Source organism: Macrotis lagotis, chromosome 5, assembly GCF_037893015.1.
Source record: "Macrotis lagotis isolate mMagLag1 chromosome 5, bilby.v1.9.chrom.fasta, whole genome shotgun sequence".
NCBI lineage: Eukaryota > Metazoa > Chordata > Mammalia > Peramelemorphia > Peramelidae > Macrotis > Macrotis lagotis.
The window spans coordinates 78001313-78020573 of record NC_133662.1 but is presented as its reverse complement, the minus strand read 5'-3'; the positions used below and the strand labels follow the sequence as shown (position 1 = coordinate 78020573).

General features: G+C 35.4%; 1 protein-coding gene across 7 annotated transcripts in view; it reads left to right on the top strand.

The window, feature by feature from the left end:
- Positions 1 to 19261, top strand: part of SNX14 (sorting nexin 14) — a 113631-nt gene that overhangs the window by 69027 nt on the left and 25343 nt on the right. For all 7 annotated transcript variants that reach the window (XR_012468482.1, XR_012468481.1, XM_074187101.1 and 4 more), the window contains 3 exons: positions 9107 to 9218; positions 14029 to 14069; positions 14173 to 14292. Coding sequence is in view for 5 of the 7 variants with exons in the window: in XM_074187101.1 (XP_074043202.1) it covers positions 9107 to 9218; positions 14029 to 14069; positions 14173 to 14292 (273 nt within the window). In the remaining 2 variants the exon portion in view is untranslated. The remainder of the gene's footprint in view (positions 1 to 9106; positions 9219 to 14028; positions 14070 to 14172; positions 14293 to 19261) is intronic.

Genomic DNA, 19261 nt, shown 5'->3' with positions numbered 1-19261 from the left:
ATAAGAAAGCATAGATTAATAAAGTATCCCTGATGCCTAATGGAGTTAATAAAGCATAGGATATAGAAATAATTTTGTTATTGTTTGATTTGAAGAAGTGATGATCTGGGCACCTTTTGAAGACAGTGATGTCATGATCTTCTGGTGGCCCATGATACTTTTAGAAAGCTCTGATTGCAACGTTTGTTTTTAGCTATAGTTTTCCTCTCTAGCAGGTCTGGTACAGCTCTATTTCTGCATTCTTGTACCCCTAGTAGAAGTTTAAGCCTTCTTTCCAATGAGAGGCTCTCAGACACTTGAAGATAGTTGTCATGTTCCTCCTCTGTTTCCCCTTCTACTGTCTAAATATTCCCAGGTCGTTGACCTAAATTTCATGTAGTATTTATTTATGTGTCTAGTTGCACTCACTGTGCTGACTTGATTTCTTCTGAATTCATTTTAGCTTGCCACTGTCTTTAAAAATATTTAATCAACAAATATTTGTAACTGAGTAAGGCATACAGCCCCCCCAAAACCCATTCATTCAGCATTCTTACATTTTATTATTATACTCATTGGCAATGAATCACATTTTAGTCATAAATAATTAATATGATTGTTCTGTGCTGGGGATTCGTCTGCTACAGTTAAGCAGCCCTTATCCTCTAGGAGTTATATTTTGTTAAGGGGAAAATGGCTTACTCAGGCTTGCATATTTACAGAAAATGCACAATGATAATTCGGGGGAGTGACTGGGTACAAGAAAGAACTGAAGGAAATAGTAATTGAGCTAGGTCTTAAAGGGAATTAGGTGTATCTTGAGGTAGAGATAAGGAAGATCATTCAGGCAGTCACAGGATGATTGTGTTGTGACCACTTCTCTCTGTCTCCTATTCAGCAAAGGGAATGGTCAGCAATGTTAGATATTGCAGAGGTGAAGTATGAGCACTAACAAAAATTCATGGGATCCACTGGATTTAGCAATAGAGAGATTGATCATTAATTATTAATTGCAAGGGAGTGAGAATGTGATTGCAATGAGTGTAGGTAGCTTTTCCTAGGAGTTTGACAATGAAAGATGCCAGAGATACGATAGTAACTTAGAGATAGTAGAGTTGAAGGAGGTTATTGTTTTAAAGAATTTAGACATATTTAAAGATAGCAGTGAAGGGTCCAATTGATTTTTGCAAGGCATTGAGGTTAAGTGACTTGCTCAAAGTCATACAGCTAGGTAATTACTATTAGTCTGAGGCCAGAGATTTGTACTCCTGACTCTGGTGCTCTATCCACTTCACTAACTAGCTGCCCCTAAGGATCCAATTGAAAAGGAAAAATTGAAGGGGATTGGAATCCAAGAGCATGATAAAAGGTTTTACATTGACAAGAAGAAGCACACTTTTTGAGACTGAAGCAAAGAGAACTTGAAGAGGTGATTTGGAAAGTAGAATTCAGGAGGAGGAGGAGGAGGAGGAGGAGAGAGAGAGAGAGAGAGAGAGAGAGAGAGAGAGTGAGTTAATATTATGGTCTCTTTATTTTTCAGTGAATGCTTTCTTCTGAGAAGGGTGTTTGTTATAGGGTTTTAAGATTTGGACTAGTTGTTGTGAGGAGTGTAATAAACAGAACTGTGTCCAGTACTTCAAATGTGATCTGACCATAACTGAGTACTTCTGTATTCCCTCTAATAGGAGAGACATGCCCCTCTTAATGCAATCACATTTTATATTCATATTAAGTTTGTTAGTCCTATTAATCCTCCCAAGTTTTCTTTGAATCAATGTTGTTTCAGTTCCCTTTCCCAAATATATAATTGTGAGATCGATTTTTTTGGAACCTCATCCTTATCTGACTACCCTCCACCTTATACCTCCTTTCTGGTTCCTTTATTCCTCATATGTAGGTGTTCCCAATGTGTAATATATTCCCAAGATTTTATTTATTATTTACACACTACTAAAATAGTCTTAAGAGTAAACTTATAAAACCTCATGAGATATAAAGTAAAAGAAAGAAAAAAATGTGTTTTAGTCTGTGTTCCGCTCTGTCTCGGGTGGATCACTTTCTTTATCAAAAGTCCATCATAGAATTTCCTTCTATATTTTTCCACAGTTCCTGATTGTAAATTCCCTCCATCCATTCCTCCCCACTACCATTTATTTTATTTTCTCTCTCCTTTCACTCTGTCACTCTTCAAAAATGTGCTGTGGGGCAACTGAGTGGAAAGAGAGGGCAGAGCACTGGCCCTGGGGCCAGGAGGCCCCAAGCGCACATCCCACCCGAGAGACCCAGCAACCTCCCGGCCCCGTGGTCGTGGACAGGTCACCCAATCCCAGCACCTTGCAAAAAAGTCAAAAATAAAATGTGTTATATCTGACTATGCTCTCCTATGATCTACCCTCTCTGCTATCACCCACATCCCCCTGTCCCCCTTCTCTCCTTTTTCCTCTAGATTTCTATACCCTATTGAGTGTGAGCCATTTCTGATGAGAATGAAGGTTTTCTCATTCCCCCTCACCGTACCCCTTTCCATACCATTGCAAAAGCTACATGAAATATCTTTTATATGAAATATCTTAGACTATTCTGCCTCTCCTCTCTTACTCCCAGTACATTTCCCTTTCATCCATTGACTCCATGTTTACAATATATTATATATTCAAGTTCAGCTCTCCTTCTACCTACTCTATTAAATGGTTCATATGAGTATTATCAGTATCATCTTTCCATATAGGAATACACCCAGTTCATCATCATTAAGTCCCTCATATTTTACCTTTCTCCTCCACTCTCTATGCTTCACCTGAGTCCTGTACTTGAAGATCAAACTTTCTGTTCAGCTCTGGTTGTTTCAACAGGAACATTTGAAATTTCCCTGTTTCATTGAAAGTCCATCTTTTCCCCCTTGAAAAGGATGTTCAGTTTTGCTGGGTAGTTGATTCTTGCTTGCATTCCAAGCTCTTTTGCCTTCAGGAATATTATATTCAAGCCTTAGTAGGCCTTAATGTGGATGGTGCTAAGTCCTGTGTGATCCTGATGATCCAATTTCCATGATATTTGAATTGTGTCCTTCTGGCTGCTTGCAATATTTTCTCTTTGACTTGGGAGTTCTGGAACTTGGCTATAATATTCCTGGGGGTGATTTTTTTTTTGGATCTCTTTCTGGGGGAGATCAGTGGATTCTTTCCATTCTATTTTGCTCTCTGCTTCTAGGATATCTGGGTAGTTTTCCTGTAGGAATTCTTTAAAAATGAGATCAAGGCTCTTTTCCTGATCATGACTTTCAGGTATCCCAATAATTTCTTTTTTCTTTTAGGTTTTTTGCAAGGCAATGGGGTTAAGTGGCTTGCCCAAGGCCGCACAGCTAGGTAATTATTAAGTGTCTGAGACCGGATTTGAACTCAGGTCTTCCTGACTCCAGGGCCAGTGCTCTATCCACTGCGCCACCTAGCTACCCAATCCCAATAATTTTTAAATTATCTTTCCTGAATCTGTTTTCTAGATCATTTGTTTTTTTGTTTTTTGCAAGGCAAATGGGGTTAAGTGGCTTGCCCAAGGCCACACAGCTAAGTAATTATTAAGTGTTTGAGACCAGATTTGAACACAGGTACTCCTGACTCCAGGGCCACTGCTTCATCCACTGCACCACCTAGCTGCCCCTGATCATTTGTTTTTTCAATGAGATATTTCACATTTTCTTCTAAGTTTTCATTCTTTTGGTATTGAACTATTCGTCTTGATTTCTCACAAAGTCATCAGCTTCCTTTAGCTCCATTCTACATCTGAAGGATTTGTTCCTCAGAGAGCTTTCTTATCTCCTTTTCCATCTGGCCAGTTCTGCTTTGTTTTATCCATTTGACCTATGCTGGTTTTTAACGTGTTACTTTTTTCCCCCATTTTTTTGCATCTCCTTGACTACTGCTGACTAAGTTTTCTTGTTTTTCCTGCATCTCATTTCTTTTCCCAATTTTTATTCTATCTCCCTTACTTGATTTTTTTGAGCTCTGCCATAGCCTGAGCCCAACTTATATATTCTTGGAGTCTTTAGAGGCAGCAGCTTGGTCTTTTTTTATCTTCAGATTGAGTATTTGTCCCTCTGTGAGACAAAAGTAATTGTCTGTGGTCAAGTTACTTTTTTTTCCCCTCTGTTTGCTCATTTCCCCAGCCTGTGCCTAGTTTGGGGGTGCTTCCTGAGCTTTTAAGTATTATTGGGACCCCCACCCCCCCCCAGCAAGGACCTCAGTGTGTTAGGCTCTGACTGCTCTCCTAGTCTGTAAATCACCACAAGATCGAACAGAAGGTTTGATCTTCAAATACAGGACTCAGGTGAAGCATAGAGAGTGGAGGAAAAGGGGTAAATATGAGGGACTTGATGATGAACTACATGTATTCCTGTATAGAAAAATGATACTGATAATACTAATATCAACCTTCTCATTTAATAGAGCAGGTAGAAAGAGCTTTTATAGATGATGCACCGGAGAAAACTGAATTTGAAGATATATTGTGGTGTAAAAATGAAGTCAATAGATAAAAAGGGAAATCTAATGGGAGTAAGAGAAAGGAGAGGTGGAATAGGCTAAGATATTTCATAAGATTTTTCTTTATTACAATGACCTCCTGCTGGGTGACTCCATTGGCCTGTTCCAGTTCCTGGATCTGGGCTGTGCTAAGTGCCCAGGAGCTGAGAGCCTGGGTTGCACTGAATTCCATAGCCACACGGAGGGCCTAAGCTTCATGCTCACTGTGGCAGAGGACTCCCTGCTGATCTTTCAAGTTGTGCTTGGTATTCCCTGGAGTGCAGGTCAGGAAACTGCTTCTGCTGCTGGGAGCCAGTGCTCCCAGGGGCCCTGGGGCTGTTCCCAGGAGGCTGAAGTTCCTTCGCCCTGGAGCGGCTGCCCCTCCATATCATGGAACACAGTTTTCCCACTATTTTCCACTGTTTCAGGTTACCTTGGACTGGCGAGTTGCCTCACTGGATTTTTCTGTGGTTTCTGTCTCGAAAATTTAGTCATAATTTTAAGGTTTTGAAATATTTTGGAGAGAGCACCTAAGAGAGGCTGTTCTCCTGCCGCCTTCTTGGTTCCACTATAATATATTACCAACATTTTTTTTTTAAACCATTAGCTGACTATACTGATTTCCATCCGCAGAGTTCAGTAATTCTTGTCAGAATCATCTCTGACCTCAGGCACTAGGTATGTGACTGTGGACTGGCCATCCAGCCTCTTTCTGCTTCAGTTTCTTTAGCTGTAAAATGGAATAATGAGAGTACTTGTTTCACGGTTGTTGTGGGGGATCATACAAGATAAAATTGTAAAATGCTCAGTGCTTGGAAAATAATAAATGCTATAGAAATATTTGCAGAGATGATAAGGAAGATGTCAACTTGGACTTCTTGCATTGCATTTGATTCATCAGATGAGAGAGTTAGGGTTTTCTGCCTAGTCCAATTGTGTCCAGCGGGTGACTTGCAGACTGAGTGTAGCCCTCATAAGCCCATTCTTTCAGAATTATTACATTTTATTATTATACTCATTGGTAATAAGTTACATTGTAGTCGTAAATAAATATTAAATTCTCTATGTGGCCCTTCCAAAGTTTTGTTGGGAGATGTGGTCCAGAAGAGCTAAAAGGTTCATTCAGCACCGATGTTGTAGTCTTTCATTTTCCAAATGAGAAAAACTGATTCTTTTTATTACCTCTCATTTGAACATTTTTTTCCTAAATCTCTGAAGATATCGACCTTATTATCTCTTTTTTGGTATCATCTGTGAGTTACTGGTCTTCTCTGCTTCTTTTCTTCAGATGTTGTATCTATTTTTCTTTCCAGAAGCTGGTTTTTAGACAGTCAGATCTGAATTCAAATTTAGCCTCTGATTTACATAACTTGGGCAGTTTAGTTCACCTCTGAACATTAATTACTTCATTTATAAATTGTGGATAGTAGCTGTACTACCTACTTAAGTCTGAAATATTGTTTCCTATTATTTGCTTCTTTTACATTTTTGTAAGTAAAATAAAAACCAAAAAATTTTTTCCTGTGCTTTAGACAGTGATAGAGTTCAAGTAGATATCATATAACTGAAGGGTCTTTCCTCATTACCACTATAACATGCCTTTTTTCTTTTGTGATGTGTTTCCTGAGCTTTTCATTTGTGATATAAAAGGTAGAGAAAATGATGAAGGGAACTACTTTTCTGGACCTGATTTAGAACAACAAAGAAGAAGTGTTGCTGAAATAAAAATGATAGGAACTTTAGAAATCTACTTCATTTTAAAATTTGTGTTACTGTAGGAAAGAAAAGCAGGGATAGTATGAGTTACACCCCAAATTTTGGGAGGGCATATTTAGTTTTCTTTAAAAAAAATGTGGCCAACTAGCTGGTGTGGTGGATAGAGCACTAGTCCTAGAGTCAAAGAGGACCTAAGTTCAAATCTAGCCTCAGACACTGTGTACCCTCAGATTGCCTCAAAAAGAAAAAGAAAAGAAAAAGTTGGATAGGTGACCTAAAATCCTCTAGAGGAAGTCAGTAGATCTACTGTTTTAAGTGGGAAGGATGATGATAGTGGACGCAAAGAGAAGAGAACTCTTCAATTCTTGATTCTTTTTTCTCAGTCAAGGAAAGTAATCCTTAAACTGGAAAAAATGGAACAGAAAAGCTTAGGAGAGAGGTGACCCTAAGATAAGTCAAAGGATCCATAGACTTCTACCTGGAAGTAATTTTTGAAGCCATCTAATCCAACCCCTTCATTTTACATCTAGGGAGAAAACTCAGGTCCACGGAGGTTAAGGTAATTTGCCTAAGTTCACATAGATATTAAGCATTAGACTGGATTTGTGCTCAGGTCTTCTGATTCATGGTCTTGTGTTCTTAAGGCAGATGATAATAAGAAAGCTATTATCCCTTGCAGAGTTTCAAGTTACTAGGTATAGACAAACTGCATCCCATGGTCCTTAAAGGACTGATTTATATGATTGTTAGGTTATTGTTAGTGATTTTTAAAAGATTGTGGAGAATGATAGAGAAGGACAGTTATTCTGATCCCCCCCCCCTTCCTTGCATCCTTTACTCAAGAAAGGGGGAGAGGTGTAAAGAATGATGTCTGCAAATTATATAGACCAGTTAACTTAAGTTCCCATTCTGGAGAAATTCTTGAGTACATTATTAAAATGATAGTCATGAAATGTCTATGAAAAGGAAAAATAGTCCCCGAGAGCTGGCACAATTTCATGAAGAAGAGGTCTTGCTAGAGCTCATTTCCCTTTTTTGTGAAGATGGCTTGACAAGTAGTCCTGAAACCTTAACTGTTGATCCTAATTTTGTCCTCTGGGGCCAAGTTGAATAAGTTTGTTATTTACATATTTCAGCTCTTTGCAAACTTGAAAACAATTTTATTCCCTCTAAGTTTTATCTTTCAGTGCTAAACATCTCTTATCCTTTCTGTTGATCCTTGATCTTTTTTTTTTAGGGTTTTTTTTAGTTATATTTTAATTTTATTCTTTTATCTAGTCCTTCTTATACTTCTTTCTGGGCAGCTAGGAGGCAATAGAGCTTTGCATTTGGAATCACAAAGACTTCTCCTAAGTTCAGATCTGACCCCAGACACTTAACCCTGTTTGCCTCCGATCCTCAGCTGTAAAATAATTCAGAAAAAGAAATGGTCAACCATTTCAAGTGGAGTCATGAAGAGTCAGACAGGACTAAACATAGTTGAACAACATCATCCTCTTTTCTTCTGTTTTTTAATGTTATGTTTAATATTAAGTGCACTCCTTATATTAGAAACTTTTTCTAATCTTTTACTCATAACTATTTTTATGAAATCATATTTCATACTTTGAAAACCATGCATCTGATTTCACTTATTGGTTCTAATTTTCCAGCTTAAGGTTTCTTAGCCTGGGATCCATGTACCCCTTGTCTGTGAATGTGTATGGGGAAAAAATACATTGTTACTTCAGTGTAATTGGTTTCCTTTCTAATACTCTGTATTTTATATATTTAAAAACAAGATTCTGAGAAAGGATCTGTTTGATCCCTAGCAAAGGAGTCCATAACACATAGATCTCCATTTTGGCCTATTGTTTCAATATTTTCTTGCAACTATTTGTTTAAAATACATACACATACACACATATTTGAACATCATTTTTCATATCTTTTTTAGTCACACAGCTAGGTTATTATTATGTGTCTGAGATGGGATTTGAACTCAGGTTATCCTGACTCCAGGGCTGGTACTCTATCCACTGTGCTTCCTAGCTGCCCCATTTCATATCTCTCTTTTTTTTTTTTTTTAGCTTTTGCAAGGCAGTGGGGTTAAGTGGCTTGCCCAAGGCCACACAGCTAGGTAATTATTAAGTGTCTGAGGCCGGATTTGAACTCAGGTACTCCTGACTCCAAGGCCAGTACTCTATCCACTGCGCCACCTAGCCGCCCCTATTTCATATCTTTTTTGAAACATTTAAATGGTACATAGTTTTCAAGAAGCAGTGGACTTAATGGATAGAAGAGAGTTGACCTGGAAGCCAAGAACCCTAAGTTGTACCTCTGACAGATGTCAGCTACATGATCTTGGGCAAATCACTTACTCCCTTGGTGCTTGAGGCAGCTCACTTAAACTATAAATTTCAGAGAGTACGTTGACTTGCATTTGTGGAGGGAGCTTCCTTACCTAGACATTTCCTAAACCAGTAAAATCACTGATCAGTCTCTCTTTTCCCTAGGCAAGATTGTTTGACATTGTTGCTTTTGAAGTTGACTTTTATTTTTATGAAAATGTTCTCAGTTGATGCATTATCTCATTGATGATCTGTTTCTTTGAAGACGATCACCACTTGATGTTTATGTAACATTTTGTTTTTACAAACTACTTTGACTTGAGGAAACCCAAATAATATAAAAGATAAGGTGCTCTTGTTGATCCCATTTTTCTAGGTGAATACCAGAAGTTAATAGTGCAGTACAATAGGATTGGAGTTTTTATCATTGGTACGGTACTGACTTTCCCATGAGATTGAAGCAGACTGCTATTTTTTAAATAGTCTATGTTACTCTAAATTTTTCTATAGTTTTTAAGAACATGATTAGTTGGTATAACTAAACTTCTTCCTTCTTTTTCGTTAAAGAAACTTCTGCAACATCCAGAATTGAGTAATAGCCAACTTCTGGCAGATTTTCTCTCTCCAAATGGTGGTGAGACCCAGTTTCTGGATAAGATACTTCCTGATGTAAATCTTGGTAAGTCAATTAAAAATCATTATTGTGGTCACTTAACCCTATTGCCTCACTAAAAACCAAACTAAACCAAATTAAAATAGGTGGTCCAACTGATAAGCAATTAAGGGTTTATAAGTTTCTTTGAGATTTCAGAAGAGACTATATTGATATAGTAGAAAGAGTGCTGATCTTTATATCATGAGAGTCTTGGGTACAGACACTACCTCAGAGACTTATTAGTTCTGATAGTGCAAGTCATGTATCCTCAGTCCCATTTTTCTCATCAATAAAATGTTAACATTATTACATTTACTACCTACTTCAAGGCATTATGAGGAACGTATTCTATAAACCTTTAAGGCAAAGTATCTATTTTAGTAATAGTAACAATTTGATCATTTAACTTGAACAAATATATTTACATATAGATTCTGGCTATCTTCAAAAGTACATAGTGCTTATTACTCCTATGCTTTAAAATTTCTGTAAGCTTCCTGTCTTCCAATTCTAGTACCAAATTTAAGAATAGTACCAAACTTAAGGATTTCAAGTTGTGGGGCAGCTAGGTGGTGCAAGGGATAGTGTACTGGCCCTGGAGTCAGGAGGACTTGAATTCAAATCCAGACTCAGATACTTAATAATAATTACCTAGCTGTGTGACCTTGGGCAAGTCAATTAACCCATTGCCTTGCAAAAACCAAGGAAAAAAAGAATTTCAAGCCATGTGTCATTTGGGTTCTGATTACATTAGTAATCTGTCCTTATCAACTCTTGTAAAAATTTAGATCATTTTAGGTCTTATGTCCTCATTCTTTCTAAATTTAAATGTAAGGGAATTAAAGAAGCAATGTTTTCAGAGCTTTTCACATTTGAGCATATAGTTTAATGATAAATATTACTGGCCACAAATGTCTTCACTCTGGAATTTTACTCTGTCCTGCCTAATAAACCTGGACTTCTTAACCTTTGGTGAGTGTCAAGATTCAAATTTTTATACTGATTAAATTGTTAGATTGTTTAATTCTTTATTTTGAATTTTAAGGAATTCTTTTGTCCTAAAATCTAATGACGTTTGGTATAGTTTGTAGTGAATTAAGTTATACTTTACTTTAAAATTATATTTTGGGGTGCTTCAGATTCCACATCTGCAAAATGTGCTTAGATTTATTTAGTGGTATCTCAGTATTTAGTGTAGAAGAATTTTATTTAAATAAATTAAAATTGTCCATTGACTTTATGTAATAAATACATTCATATAGGTCGTTGTGAGTTAGTATTTTTCTAGAAAATCCTTCCTGCTTTGAATCAGTATTTATACTTGGTTTTGCTTTTTCATGAATGATTTAGAATTTCCAGGAGAAAAAATTTGGATTTAATAAACCTTAAGTTTCAAGTTTCAGTATATCTTTAATGGATTATTATTATTATAAAAAACACTACTGCATAGTATTTATTCCATGGTATGTCGGTTGCCCAATTTTAAAGATGAAATCACAAAAATTTATAAAGTTTAAATTTCCTCTATTTTTGAAAAGTCAAGTAAAGTTGCCAGTGGCAAAGTCGACTCAAGTCAGTGAATGACTTGAAAAATAATTTGATGTTTGAATATTTGGAGGCCAGAGTGTTTAAAATCATTCCAACCATAGCTTTTAATTGAAAATTCTCTGTTGTAATCTTTTTTTGCAGTATTATGAAACCCAGCTGTATTGTTTTCCTGATCATGTTGGATTATATATGATCTGGAACAGATTGTTAATTGAAAGTGATATTTGGAACTATTTGAGTAGTCTCTATTGCTAAATGTGTGCTCTATGATACATCACGAATGTTGCATTGTAAAACTTCCAACTCAAATAAGCTATTTGAAATCGCGTTCATAAAAGTTATGCCAGCTGCATCATTTAAAAGTGTTTTTACGGGGCGGCATAGTGGATAAAGCACCAGCCTTGGAGTCAGGAGTACCTGGGTTCAAATCCGGTCTCAGACACTTAATAATTACCTAGCTGTGTGGCCTTGGGCAAGCCACTGAACCCCATTTGCCTTGCAAAAACCTAAAAAAAAAGTGTTTTTACTTTAGTATGAAATTGAAAAATGAATTTAACAAGTGCACAAGTTATTTGCACAAGTAATTTAGTCTTTAAAGGGAGGGAAGAAAGGTTTCAGAATCTGTCCCCTTCTTATGCACCTAGACCTTTAAAATGAGACATCCATCACTCCTCTGTACTCCTCTTTTCTTTAAATCTCCAAATTATGTCTTTCAGTTCCCATGCTTTCCATGGTTCTCTTTTCTTGGAAAAAAGTAGCCAAAAATGAAAAAAAAATATTTTTTTTTTCAAATATTTATTGACTGTCTTCTGTATGCAAATAACTTTTAAGATAACAAAGGATGTAAGATATGGTCCTTGTCTTCAAGGGTTTTACAACTTATGAAGCTAAGACATGTTTGTTGTAACTGCTGTAATAAGGTAGTATATGTTAGGAATCCTATGCATGGATATAGACAAGTACAGAAAGTTTTTAAAATTTATAAGAAAGACTTGTGGAAATTATAGTACTTGAACTGATGTATAAATATAAATAAGCTATCAGAAGGTAGAACTAGGTTAGAAGGGGAGGGAAATGGAATAAGGAGAATCATACATGATATGGTATAAAGAATGTTGTATTATGTTGTATTATGGGATGGCTAGGTGGCGTAGTGGATAAAGCACCAGCCCTGGAGTCAGGAGTACCTGGGTTCAAATCTGGTCTCAGACACTTAATAATTACCTAGCTGTGTGGCCTTGGGCAAGCCACTTAACCCTGTTTGCCTTGCAAAAAAAAAAACGTAAAAAAAAAAGAATGTTATGTTTGGATTACGGAGACCCGAATTCAGTCCAAGCTTTTAACACATACTAGTTGTGTGACAATAAGCAATCATTTATCTCTGGTTTATTTCCTCATCTGTAAATGCGCCAATCATATTGTATTTTCCTTCCTGAGCACATTATAGTAAAGAATGCATTTTGTAAATTGTAAAGGGTTACATGAGTTATTATTAGTAGTATTTTCATTTTGATATACAAGAGAAGCTTTCATATTTAATTTTTAAAAATTAAAGGTGGTGATGAGTCAAAATATGTTTAACAAAGGCAGAATTATAAACCTTATAGAGATAGGGGGCGGCTAGGTGGCACAGTGGATAGAGTACCGGCCCTGGAGTCAGGAGTACCTGGATTCAAATCTGGTCTCAGACACTTAATAATTACCTCGCTGTGTGGCCTTGGGCAAGCCACTTAACCCCATTTGCCTTATCAAAATCTAAAAAAAAAAAACCCCCAAACCCCCAAGAATAATAGAGATAATGTATATCATGGAAACAAATGTAAAGATTATATCATTGTCTTTTGTTGGGGGGGGCATTGTAAAATTCAAAATCTTGCAAAAAAAATGTTTGATAGAAACTACCATTGTATGTAATTGGAAAACAAAATATATAATTTAAAAATAAGAGCAAAAAACTAAGACATGCTATACTGGATTTATTATATGCTTAAAAATAAAGTATACTCTACATAATAAAAAAATAAGAATAATAGAGATAGTATTTATCTGATTGTCCAGGAAAATATACATTTGCAGAAGATTTAATTCTTAAAATCTGAGTATGGGGACTTAAGTAGAGGATATTAAGTGAATGAGATGAGAGGGAGAGAAGATGGACCAGATGATAGAAGCAGGAGAAGACCTCCTAAGGTGGTGAATATCCATGAAGTCAAGTACAAATGTTAAAGATTATTCAAATACAGAAGAAGAAATCCCCCTCTGCCATGGTATGAAAGAATAGTGTAGAGTAGATGGTGAGAGGCAAGAAGTGCTATGTAAAATTGCATAGGTCCTTGTAAGAATGAAAAACATTAACTGTTGGCCACACCTTGAGTATTTATTAAAGCAGAACCAAAAGCTTCTATCATAAAGCGCTCAACTTATTCAGTGCTTTCGTCACCCAACTAGGAGGGAAAGGATGTGTGGATAGTAGTTGTGTGAGAGTTAATGGCTTGGGAAATATTTTGGGGTTTTTATGTTTCAGAGAGGAATGTTAACTTTTTATTTTTTGCAAGGCAAATGGGGTTAAGTGGGTTGCCCAAGGCCACACAGCTAGGTAATTATTAAGTGTCTGAGGTCGGATTTGAACTCAGGTACTCCTGACTCCAGGGCCGGTCCTCTATTCACTGTGCCACCTAGCCGCCCCAGGAATGTTAACTTCTCTAGCATCCAAGTAGAATTTGTCAGATATGATATTTGCAAAAATTCAGAAATTCCTGCAACCATAAATACAAATATGATCTTTTTTTTAAAGCCTCAACAACTAGGGAAGTCTGGTGCTACTGCTTTTTACAAAAAAGAGTTTTCACTTGAAACTGAGACAGACAGATTAAATGACTTGCCTAGATCACACATCTCATTAAGTATCTGAGATCAAATTTGAACTCAGGTTTTCCTGACCACAGACCTAGTACTCCAACCACTTTGCCACCTAACTGCCTCTGAAATAAAATAAGTTGTGTTTTAAGTTTGTAATATTTCCCAATTTTCTTTTTAGTTTGTCTTCTGCTTGAATGCATTGGTTTATTAATTACTGTGGTTAAAGTAAAAAAAATTCTTACAGCTTTAGAAATAAATTTTTTGCTTCCCAATGTAAATTTCCATTGAAAGTAAATGATAAAATGAAACTAATTTTATTTGATAAGTGAAATTACCATTTGAAGCTATTCACCTTAAGTAATAGTGATAAAGTGCAGACTGTTACCAGGTAAGATTTAAGATGGAGTGTTATGTTTTTAAATTTCAGGGAAAATTATAAAATCTGTCCCAGGAAAACTAATGAAAGAGGTGAGTAATCATTATTTCTAAATATTTTGTGACTAATGAGAGCATAGTGAATTATTTTTTTCTATCTCTTATTATTTTTTTTTATCAACCTGTGTCACTGCAGAAGGGCCAGCATTTGGAACCTTTCATCATGAATTTCATTAATTCTTGTGAATCCCCAAAGCCTAAACCAAGTAGACCAGAACTAACCATTCTCAGCCCAACTTCTGAAAACAACAAAAAGGTGCAGTAAGTTAAAAAAGATTTTTGTCATCATTGTGAGTGTTGATATTGCTACAATGTGCATAGAATGGGACTATCTTCATAATGAATTTGATGGAGCCATGACCATTGCTTCCTTTAAATGAAGACCTGCTGTCACAGTATATGGAATAGGGTAGAGGAAAACATAAGTAAAATCAGTTATAGCATTCTTGCTATACCACAACTTGCATTCCCACAAAATTGGACAATAAAAACTATAAAACTTATAGGGGAAAAGTGTTTAGGACACAGTTAAATTCTTTTAAAATTTAACTTAATTTTTATTCTGCATTTAGATACCAAAAACAAGCAAGCATTTCCATATGCAAAGAAAATCAGAAAAAAATATGTTCATATATGGTTACCCAAATCTTGATTACATGCAACTTGCTTTTTTTTAAATAAATTTGTTTATTTTTCTAACTACATGCAAAGATAGTTTTCACCTTTCAATTTTTGTAAGGTTTTGAGTTCCACATTTTTCTCCCTCCTTTCCCTGTGACATCAATTAATAGGTTAGACATGTATAACTATGTTAAACATATTTCCATATTAATCGTGTCTTAAAAGATGAATCAAAACAAAAGGGAGAGGAAAGTATAAAACAAATTTTAAAAATTAAAAATAATATTCTTTGGTCTACATCGACATAGTTCTTTTTCTGGATGTGCATGGTATGTTTTATCACAAGTCCTTTAGAATTGTCTTGAATCCATATACTGCTGAGAAGAACAAGTTCATCATAATTGGTCATCACACAATGTTGCTCACTTCACAAAGCCTCAGTTCATGTAAGTCTTTCTGACATTTCTGAAATCCAGCCACTTGTTATTTCTTATAAAACAGTAATATTCCATCACATTCATATATCAGTTTGTTCAGCTATTCCCCAGTTGATGGGTATCCCCTGAATTTTTTTTCAGGTTTTTGCAAGGCAAATAGGGTTAAGTGGCTTGCCCAAGGCTACACAGCTAGGTAATTATTAAGTGTCTGAGACCAGATTTGAACCCAGGTACTCCTGACTCCAGGGCCGGTGCTTTATCCACTGTGCCACCTAGCCGCCCCATCCCCTGAATTTCTAATTCTTTGCCACAACAAAAAAGACCTACTATAAATATTTTTGTGCATTGTACATATTATGATCTCTTTGGTAGTTGTATTCTGTATCAAAGGTTATGCAGAGTTTTATTGCCCTTTGGGTGTGAACAGCTAGTTTTTTGTTTTTTCATCTTTGAAAGTAATGCATTTTTCAAAAAATAATTTATTTATTTTTCCAGCTTCAGGCAAAGATAATTTTTACTCATCAATTTTTGGTAAGGTTTTGAGTTTCACATTTTTCTCCCTCCCCCGACAGAAAGTAATCTAATATAGATTTTACATGTTAATATATTAAGCATATATCAAATTAGTCATGTTGTGAAAGAAGAATAAAATTGAAACAAAAAAATTGGAGAGGAAAAAAACGTAATACATAAAGTAACTTTTAAAAATTGAAGGTAGTAAACTTGGACTGTATTTAACTCCATAGTTCCTTCTTTGGATATAGATGGTATTTATTTTCCATCACAGGTCTTTTTGATCATTGTACTCCAGAAACGAACAAGTCCATTATGGTTGATCATCACCCAATGTTGCTATTAGTGTTTATAATGGGAACATATAACTCTTAAAAAAAACTTCAAATTATTCAAACTACATGAAAAAAACACTTCAGATTACTAATAAGAGAAATACTAATCAAAACAACTCTGAAATTTTACCTTTCACTGGCGAAGTGGCAAAAATGTAAAAAAAATGGCAGCAATCTTTAGAGGTGTTGTGGCAGGTTAAGCATACTACTACATAGTTGGTGGTGCTGTGAAATGCTACTACTATTTTGAATTTACACAAATAAAGAGATTAAAATATCCAGTCTTTATTACAGAGGTTTATACCCAAGGAATCCATCAATTAAAAAGTCCCCATGTATTCTAAAATATTTATAGCAGCATTTTATGTGATAGCTAAGGATTGGAAGCAAGGTTGTTGCCCATTAATTGTGGAATGACTAAAAATAATTATAGCACATGAATGTAATAAGAATATTATTATGGGGGTGGCTAGGTGGCACAGTGGAAGGGCACCAACCCTGGAGTCAGGAGTACCTGACTTCAAATCCGGCCTCAGACACTTAATAATTACCCAGCTGTGGGCCTTGGGTAAGCCACTTAACTCCATTTGCCTTGAAAAAACGTTTAAAAAAATGTTATTGTGCTGAAAGAAATGATGCTTATGATGAATAGAGACACCTGGAAAGCTATAAATAAACTGATGCATAGTAAAGTAAAAAGAACCAAGAAAACAATATATACAGCTACAATAGAATTGGAGAGAACAATGAGACACCAAAAAAGAAAATAATCAAAAGTAAATGTAACATAATTATGAAGCTCAAGTAAGATTCAAATTAGGGATATGAGGAGACACTTCCAATCTACCCCTTTGTGGAAGTAGGAGATCCACTGGTGTTACCTATTGCATATTTTTAAGCTTTATTAATGTGTCATTTCAGTTGTTTTGACATCCCCCCCCCTTTTATTTCTTCAAAAAATACTGGTTTTTAGGTGGGATGGCTCTCCAGGAGAGAGAAATGGGGGGGGGGCGGTTCTGGATAGAACTATGGTGTTGTAAGAAACAGAAAATAGCAATAAATATTTATTTTAAAAATAAGAAATATATAAATACTGCAATAAATAAATAACTGATTTTTGACTTTGGGCTGCTCTTTTGCCTGTGACTCAGGCTGCATTAAAAGGTTGGCAAGCAGTACTTCCATCTGGAGACCATGGAGGAAGGAAGGAAGAGTGGGGATATAAGTGGAACCCTTCTCCATAACAGCTCCTTGTGCACCAGAAGATATTATAATAAATATGGATATTTACCTTGAAAAAGACCTGAACTTTGCTTATGGAAGTATTGGAAGGGTTGCAACTTCTAAGTTAGTGTGAAGTGTTGCTGCTGGGAAAAATTGTACAAAAGTATACTAGAAATTTGCATATTCAAAATATTCCCTATAATGTCAATAGTATTAGAGCAGATTCACATTTTTGAAACACATTGTAGCAGAACAGATTTGCCTTTAAAATTTTTCTTAAGGGCAGTCAATAATATGCTATATTTGTATTGTATTTTTATAGTATGATTAATGTACCTGGATGTTAGAAGAGCAAGAGGGTAGAGATGAATCAATAGAGAAATTTTTCCTTGATTTTTATAGATTATAATTAAGATTTTTTTCTACCCAGCTTTCATTTCTACTCCTCTTAAACATAAAGCTTGTCCAGTGTTTTCACTCTAATATCACATAGTATAAATATCAAAAGCAAGGCCTTATAGGTTAATTTCTACAAGGAAACTAATGTTACAATCTATTAACAGAATTTATTGAAATTAAATTGAAATTGAATTGAAATTGAAATTAAATCCGTGGGGCAACTCAGGAGTACCAGAGTTCAAATCCAGCCTCAGACACTTAATAATATGACCTTGGGCAAGTCACTTATCCCCATTGCCTTAAATAAAAATTTTTTTAAAAATTTAAAAAAAGGAAATTAAATCAGCAAAGTGCTGTTATGTTCTGTATATAAACATAATTGTTAATTCAGTGTGAATATCCACCTTTCTTAATACAACCTTATATGAAGATTTTAGACCCAAGATTTCACATATATTCTACTTTAAATTATTTTTCCTCCAGGAATTTTTAAAACTCTATTATAGCAGTACTTCTAGTCTTTTTCAGCCTAGTTTATAAATACAATCACCAAACTGGGTAGCAATTTCTATGAAGATATAACCTGGCAGTTGCTCCTAAAGATGCTCAAGGACATCTTTTGAAGACTCCCAGAGGAAAGTTTTTGCCACCCAAATCCTTGACATTGTCAAATGTTTGAACACCAGAAACCAATATAATATTATTGGCTTAAATGATATAGAGGAAAGGCATTATCATCTACTTGACCTGTACCCTAAGGATCATGGGACCTTTTCTAAATGACTTTTAGCTAAAACCTTCCATACTTATTGTCTCCTCTTTGAAACTGGGAGTTGGAGAACCAAACTTTCTTTTTCTGTTCATTTTTCCAGCATTTAATATAGTGCTTTACATATAGTTAATGTTTAGCAAATGCTTCATTCATTAATTATTGAGAGAGGTGGTATGAGGAACTGGTTTTGTCATATTTCTTGGGTGCCATTTCTAATTAAGAGGAAAGTTCCTAAATGAAAAATAAAAATGATTTTTTTCTGACAAATTTCTAAATAGAAGTTTAGAAAGGCTTGTGTTTGTGTGTGTGACACAGATGAGATTTTCCTGCTGTCAGACTTGTTTCTCAGAATTTTGCAAAGGGAAGCAAAACTTTGCAGAGATACTGCGAAGATGCCAAGAGAGCTTAGGGTAAAAACTAAATAGTAATACAAAGGACATTGTGAGTATCAAGGGGACCATAGTCAATAACATATTTAGGATAAAAAGGAAGTACATGTGACATCTCTTTTGATTATTTTGTCTAAGAATAGATGATAGGCAGCAAACTGGGAAGGGATTTCTTTGAGTGAAAAATTTTGTATCTACTCTCAGCAAAATGTTTTGTATGGGAATAGACTAGTGTTTTGTATGGGAAAATATGTCAGTTTTCTGAATGTGAATAAGTGTTCTTCAAGCAAAGCAGCATTTTACTATCTAATATTCTGAGGAATGAAAATCTGGAAAGACAGTTGTTGGGTAATTAGTAATTTGTTAAGTAATAATAATAATTTGTTACTTAGATGTCTAATCAATAAATTGTTCATTGATTTCTCTCAGTAACTAAGAACCGTAATGAGATATTGAGTACCTTAATACACTTTTAAAAGAGGAAATCTCCCTGACAGATGAAAATCAATCCTGATTGGTAAACAGTTACTGAGGG